The sequence below is a fragment of the Orycteropus afer genome, unplaced genomic scaffold (assembly GCF_000298275.1).
Source record: "Orycteropus afer afer isolate SDZICR_OR568_19922 unplaced genomic scaffold, OryAfe1.0 scaffold00622, whole genome shotgun sequence".
Lineage (NCBI taxonomy): Eukaryota > Metazoa > Chordata > Mammalia > Tubulidentata > Orycteropodidae > Orycteropus > Orycteropus afer.
In genome coordinates, this window is record NW_006922209.1 from 792,172 (window position 1) to 799,859 (window position 7,688).

Sequence of the window (7,688 nt, forward strand, 5' to 3'; positions counted from 1 at the left end):
TACTCCTACCTGCCTCTCCCCTGCCCTCCAATTTTCATCCTCTCTGTGCTCTCAGATGAGTTAAGCAAAGTAGCATTTACCTAACCCCAGGCTAAGCACTTTGTGAGGGCTGTCGCCTAAGTCCTCAACAAATCTGGGAGGTGAATCATCTTCTCCCCATTTCACAGATGGATGCGCTGAGACTTACCGAGGTTACAGAATTGCTCAAGATCACAGTTAGTGACGGATTTGGAAATTCATTTCCCTCTGGTCACACTGCCTCCTCCGTGACCCCAAATATGACAGAGCATTTCTATTTCCTATATGACAGTGAGACACTTATCAGAAAGAACAGTAAGAAAGGGAGCAACCCCAGAGGTCCTGTGAAGGCCTCAAGAGTCCTCTTCAAAACTCACTATCCCCCTCCCGCGTTCTTCTGTTCAGACAACGCTTGCACAGATGGGCTCTCATTAAGTCCTTCCATGTAGTCTTGAATAGCAAACACTAACATCCCTGATTTCCACAGGAGGACAGTAAAGGTCAAACAGTGAAACCCAACCATCGCCTTCAAGCAATCCCAGCTCATGGAGACCCACGTGCATAGCAGGACTATGCTCTATAGGGTTTTCACGGCTGTGACCTTTCAGTAGCAGACGGCAAGGCCTATCTCCTGAGGCATCTCTGGGTTTGAACTACCAACCTCTGAGATAGTAGCCAAATCCTTAACCATCTGCGCTACTCAAGACAAGTGAAGTGGCTTGCTAGTCAACTGGGCTCAAACCTATTTCTTGGAGTCCAAAGCCCACCTTCTTCTCTCCTCACAAAGAAAACTACTTCTCAGGGACCCTCTTACTCATTTAAGAGCAGTGGAAGAACATAGTTATGGGGGAAGGATCAATTCATAACTATCCATAAAGTTCTTTAATGTATCAAAGCTAAAATGACCTCAAATATCTCCCTGAATCCATACCCTCAAGGCTAACCCCACTGAAGAGAAAGATATTTTCCTTCCATAGTCCACAACTGGAATGACACCAGACTCATGCAACCCAAGTGTCCTTTGATTTCACTATGACTCCCTGACCACACCTGACCACAGGATGGGCCCACCCATGATGGGAGGCGGAGGGGATCTGTGGGGTGTTTACACCCAACTCCCAGCCAGGTCAGCACACGCTCAAGTTCGCTCTTAGAAACAGTTACTACTCTAACACAATAACTCCCCAGCCCCACTGCACTCCACGCAGAGAAGAACTAAGGCATTCCTTTCCCACATCCATAATCTAGAGAGGGGAATGCTACCACATTCTCCCTGCACAAAGAATGTGATGCCCTTTGTCTTCTTTCCAGAGAAATAAAAAACCTAAAGAAAGAAACCAAAGTTGGGTAACAGACACTTCAGGGACAGTGAGTTTTGGAGTTTTGTTTTGTTTTTCAAGACAGTGGGGAGATATCCTTCATGCAGCACACATACGCCACATATGGAAAACACAGACTGTCCCACAAACATTACCCCATTTAAACCTCCTCATAACCCTGCTGTTGTTGCTAGCTGCCATCAAGTCAATTCCAACCCATGGAGACGCCATGTGTGTCAGAATAGAAATGCTCCACAGGGTTTCCGAAGCAGATCTCCAGGCCTGTCTTCCAAAGCGCCTCTGGGTGGGTTTGAACCACCAACCTTTTGCCTGCTAGTCAAGCACTTAACTGTTTGCACCACCCAAGGACTCCCATAATAACCTTACAGTGGGATGATTATCAATCCCAATTTCAGATCAGGAAACCAAGGCTCAGTAGGTTAAAAAACATACACAAAATTAACTGCTAGCAGGAAGCAGGCCTGAGACGTGAACCCAAGCTGATCTGGCTCCAAAGCCCACGCTGCTGCCATGACACATGACTGCCTTCACAAGCTTTCCACACCCATGATCTGCAGCAGCACCGGCCCAACGAAGACCTTCCAGTCAGAGGAATGGACCTAGAGACATGCGGAGCCACTGGTACCTCCAGGGGATTTTCAAAAATAAGTTGGTGGGTTTCTTGTTTCTTAGTTACCACTAGAATTAGGTCAAAGGGACTGCAGACATTTTTATGAATCAGACCTATGTCAATCACAGGCCTAAAGATATAAGGGTTTCATACACATTCGTGGCTGTGAAACGTGGTTGGTTCTGTAAATTCAATTATGCACTTTAGGGAAGAAAGGATATTTATTAAAATATCGTCATGTAGCATAGGACTTTAACAGCACTTCTTTCATTACATATAATTTACTCTCAACGCTGGTGGCGTAGTGCCTAAGGCTTTTGCCTGCTAACTAGAAGGATGGAGATTCAAACCCACCAGCCACTCCTCAGAAGGAAGGTTGGGCAATTACTTCCGTAGTGATACTGCCTCGGAAACCCAAGGAGAGGTTGCTATGAGTCAAATCAACTCAACAAATCAACTCGATGGCAGTGAGTTTTTTTGCCTTCTCAATGAGATTAAAATTCCAAACGCACTCGAGTAAGGACTCAAGCATCTCCTTGTAACTCCTTGGTGTAGCACCGCATCCCAGCTGAAGACCGACTTTCCTCTGTCATCCTTGAAAGAGCTGGGTTTTTAATTCTTTACTAAGGAAGCACATGTTTCCTTATGGACCTGTCGGGGGGGGGGGGTTGTCCACAGGAAGGTCACCTACCTCTGAAAAGAACTCATCCATGAAAGCCGTGTTGTCAATAGCAATCTCGACCTCATCAGCATCGTCATCCTGTGTCAGCTGCTTCTGTAAAGAGCCAGAAAGGAGCAAGGTGAGAATAAAAACTTTCTATCGATAATGGTCACAGTAAGTAGTGAACATTTCTAAGTGCCAGGAGCTATGTTAAGCATTTTACAGACACAATCTCCTTTAAAACTCATTAACAACTCTGTGAGGCATCAAACTCTGCTGCCACCCTGTCTTAATTTAAATCCTAGCTCCCCCACTTACTAATTTTTAGGGGGAGGGACAGGGCAAGTTACTAACTTACCTGTGTCTTGGTTTCCTCATCTGTAAAATGCCAATGACAACACTACCTACTTCATAAATGCAAAAAGGACACGGGGACAGCATTTTCTGACCCCCTCTAACCTCACGAGGGTGACACTGAATCACCATCAGCGGCCCAACACTTACTCCTTGGAGGCCAAATGTGCCGCCACCCTCCACACCTTTTTACCAATTCTGACACCAACCACCCCGGCCAAGGCACTACTTTCAGTGGGTTTGATACTTCGTTGCAATGACCACACAGAACTCACAGACGATGCTCATGACTATGGGGTTTATGTCACAAAGCTCTTTCGGCTCTGCCCACGCCTCCTGCTGCTCTGTCTCCTGCCTCTTGGTTCTACTGCTGCCATCTCTCTGCCGGCCATCTTCCTCCGCTGGGCGTCTCTGCCCATGAGGTTCAAGGAGATCTCAGGTCCACGGACACAGTCTACCGCACCTCCAGCTCTTCTCTCATGAAGGCAACGAGATCCCCCTTTCTGCCTCTAGTCAGGCGAGTGACCAAACTAACCAATCCCACCAGAGTTCTACACTCCTTACTTGCATGGTCCCACCCAGTAACCCACTGGGAGTTACAAAGACTATGGCTAGAAAAGCCATACCAAGTAATTCACTGCAATACAATAGGGTTGTTCAAGGAATAATTGAGGTAATGGATATAAAACACAGTGCCTGGCACACTGTAAACACTCAGTAAATGCCAGGTTTTGTTGTTATCTGTGAAGCCGGAACCTGTGTAAGGAAAACTCAAGTGTTTTCCACTAAAAGGAGAGAAAACAAGTGGTAAGACTGCACCGTCAAAGGCGGAAAACACGAGAGATCCAGAAAAACAAGGCAGTCCCGTCAGGTTCCCACTCTCACAGGTTTCACTGGGTAAGTCACTCCAGTTGAAGAACCTAAAACTTAAAGGAGTGAATAATCTGGCTGAAGTCACACGGCTAAGATGTTGAGGCAGGAAGCTCTAGGCCCCATCTTTCTAATCCCTTCTTCACACTGTTCAGAAAATGTGTGACCCGGCTCACTAGGGCTGTATTAGAACAGCTTTGAGCCACAATCCCTCCAAAGCACCAGCTCCAAATCCTCACCACAGAAGCAACAACTTCCTGTTTTCAGGAAAGAGTTTCCTGTTTCCTCTTGCGAGGGAAACGGGCCTGTGTTGCTCACTGTCAGAGAACTCCTGTTTATGAGGAAAGGGAGGCTCTCCCCACCCCCCAGCCCCCTGGCAACCTCTTGGGACCTCGGAGTTTACAATCTCACTCAATTTCCTCTGCAAAATCACAAAATGGAAAGGAAGTGTCTAGAGAAAGGCCCTTTAGACACTAAAGGAAGTGCTTCCATGCCCACCCAGCATCCATGGCCTGAGCTGTTTCTACGTTCTTCCAGAACATTCCCTCCCCAGGCTACTGCTGCACTGCACACTGCTGATCTCTGAGCACACAGGAGAGCTGGTTGTTGGAGGTGGGGCGATGGGTAAAGCTCCTACATCTGCTTCTTCACGACATACAGGGCTTTCTAAGCCCAAGACACATCACTCAAGCACTCAGAACTCCGGAGTCAATGAAAGCCACCAGTGGCCTCTTTCTTTCGCTCCCTAAAATCCCCCTGAGCCACAGCAGAAGGTGGAGTGGCTGTAAATTCTCAAGGAGAGTGGGGCCCTCCAGACCCCTCGGGAGTGTCTTTTGACGGACTTGCTCAGCGTCTCATCCTCTGGCTTGTCTGGACCCATGAGCATCCCAAGGTTGGCAGCCAGTCACGGAGTTCAATTGGAGGACAATGCCGCAGCCTCCAAGTCCCTGGGGACATATATGGTCAGCACCCGCCTGCTACCCAAAGTTAGCGGTTCACATCTAGCCAGCGGTGCTGCTGAGGAATGGCCTGGTGGCCCACTGCCGTAAGAAGACAGCCACTGAAAACTCTACGGAGCAGTGTGATACACCAGGAGTTAGAAGTGACTCAACAGGTTTGGGGTTGGGGGATGTATTTGTTACAGTCTCCACAGTAATCCTCCTAAAACTCAGAAATGAGCATGCTCCTCTGGCACTTAATTCAGAGACAGGTCACCTCCTGGGACGGAAAGTCCTCAAGCCTAACGGAGCATGCAGGCCCCTTTAAGATTTGGCCCCACCCACACTTCTCCCTCTCTGTTGAACTCTCTAGACCTGGCACTTGGAACTCCTTGAGTTTCCAGAACACACCATTCTTTCATTTGGGTGAGCCATCCTGGAATGCCTTTACTAGCTGGCAGATTTTACTCAGCCTTTAAACCCCACCTTGAACAATCTTCCTGTGTACCTTCCCTGACACACGCCCCCCTTTAAAAAACCTCCCTAAACTCCCACCACACTTTGTATAAATCCTTTGGTGCCACCATCATAGCCTACTATTAATTATTCCTTTACTTATCTGTCTTTCCCAGTTGACTATAAACTCCTGGAGCATAAGGATTGCTTTACATACCAATTACAGTAGATCCTTTGAGTGTCTGCCCAAAATACCTTCCTTGTGGGGAGCCGCCTTCACTCTCCCCACACGATACTGGGTAAGCTATCATCATGACCAAGCTCCCTAAGGAATGTGAGCAGTGAAAAGAGTCTGCAGTGAATGGGGCCAAGTCAACCAATAGCAGCATCCAAGAGATGTCCGTAAGATTCCCAGAGCTGCTTAGTTCCTATCCTTCCTGAGCGCCCTTTGGCTGAGAGCAGGGCCTACAGATTTTCCTCAAGAGTCTTTCAATGGGTTAAACAGTGTCTTTCTAATACATTTTTTTAAAATTCATTCAGCCAGAATTGACTTCTGTCCCTTGCAATTAAAATTGAGCACTGAATTTGTCATTAATTAATTTAATGAACATGTCTGCTGAACACTTACCACGTACTAGGCATGTAACAGAAATTTATTCCATTTTAGCTGAAAAAATAACTAGCTTCCACAGAGACCAGCAGCCTGGATTCACCCAGGAGACTGTAACATCTGAGCCAAAAAGTCCTCTTTGTTGAGAATTATCACATCTTGGCTCCCAGTGGCTTCCAGAGAGCTCCACTTCCAGAGAAGGATCTCTGTGATGCTCAGCAGAAAACAGGAGCCCAGTGTCCCTCTAAGAAGGCGAGTTGGCATCAATTTGCTGAGCGTTTCTTCTCTTCAGAGGTCTTCTGGAGACCCACATGAGGGGAAAGACTCTGGTAGTTACACGTACACACGTACGCCACCATACACAGAGACACACACAAGTCCACCAGTTCAGTCTTCAAACAATCACAAGTGCTAAGGGAGTAAGAGGTGGCTGCCATGGCAGGATGGATTAAGAGAAGGTTCCAGAAGCAGGGAACAACTGAGTCCTAGAGTGTGAGATCCAAGCACCTAGTTCTCCATCATCATATAAATTTTTGAGACCCCTGGAATTTGTACAGGGATTTCTCATATCCAAGATGGCCACCTCTTGGCTTAGAGCAGGTTCTAGCAGGGCAGCCTGGCCCACCTTCAGCAAGTGAATGTGTGGATTGGGAAAAGTGAAGTCTTTGAGAACCCATGACCTAGGTCTAAAACCTGCTGCCACCAACTACTGACTGTGAGACCTCAACAGAGAGCCTTACCTTCTCTGAGCTCTAGGTTTTTCACCTGCCAAATGGTAGTAACAGCACATACCTCATGACTTTTCTGAGGATTGACAAAGATCACATACGGAATGTCTCCAGCACAATACCAGGCACACACCAGTGCCTAGTGTCCACTTTCCTGTCGCCTAGCCGTAAAGATGTGGGCCTGGGAGAGCAGAGTCTACTCTGGGAGTCCTCCTCCTCTACAGAGCATTCTCACGCCCAAGGCTAAGCCAGTAAGATCATCCCGACGACCAGAGTGCTAACCTGCCCCATTCTGTGCTAGTCACTGAGCCTGTAACAAGTGGCTTCACACATCTCTAAGCCTCAATTTCCTCATCTGCCAAACAGAAATAACAGTGTCTACCAGAGCTATTGTGAGATTAAATCAGATATTGTAACATTCCTTAGGCAATGCATAGCACATAAGAAGAACTCAATCAAGCAACGGTACTTCCAAAAAATGAGTTAATGAAAACCCCAGGGACAACAACGGCGCAATCCATTGTGCATGGGGTCGCCATGAGCTGAGGCCAACTCAAAAGCAGCTAACACCAACCCTGCCACCTAAGCGCAAGCCAGGCTTCTTCACAGCTTTAACCTGGACCGAAGTATCTTTAATGTGCCCAAGTGGCACGAAGAACTTGAGCTTGGCTACTAACCGAAAGGCTGGTGGTTGGAATCAGTGACACCACGGATTGGTACTGTAAGTGACAATTACTGTACCTCTGTAAGATTACAGCCACTGAAAACCCTACGGGGCGTGGTTCTCCTGACACACAGGGTCTCCAGGAGCCAGCATCAACTCAACAGCAACGAGTATGATGGGTTTTCTGATTTGGAGTTTTTTTGTTTTTCAAATATCTTTAAAGGGGAAAGGAAAAAATTAAAAAGAGAAATTTTAGAGCTGAGCATAGTCTCGCAGATTCCATCATCAAATCCTTTCGCTGACAGTGGGGAAACCAAGACCAAGTGATGAGTTACCACCACAGCCAGGAACAGAACCCGTTTCCTGATTCCCATCTTCCCATGAAGCATTTTTCTCACTATAATCTGCTGCTTCCAAGAAGATAAAATGACAAGAACAG

At 47.1% G+C, this 7,688-nt stretch overlaps 1 protein-coding gene across 1 annotated transcript in view; it reads right to left on the reverse strand.

Moving 5' to 3' along the window:
* STX3 (syntaxin 3) overlaps window positions 1-7,688 on the reverse strand; it is a 60,601-nt gene that overhangs the window by 31,076 nt on the left and 21,837 nt on the right. Inside the window, exon 3 of the mRNA XM_042783062.1 lies at window positions 2,660-2,743. Within this exon, the coding sequence (XP_042638996.1) occupies window positions 2,660-2,743 (84 nt within the window). The remainder of the gene's footprint in view (window positions 1-2,659; window positions 2,744-7,688) is intronic.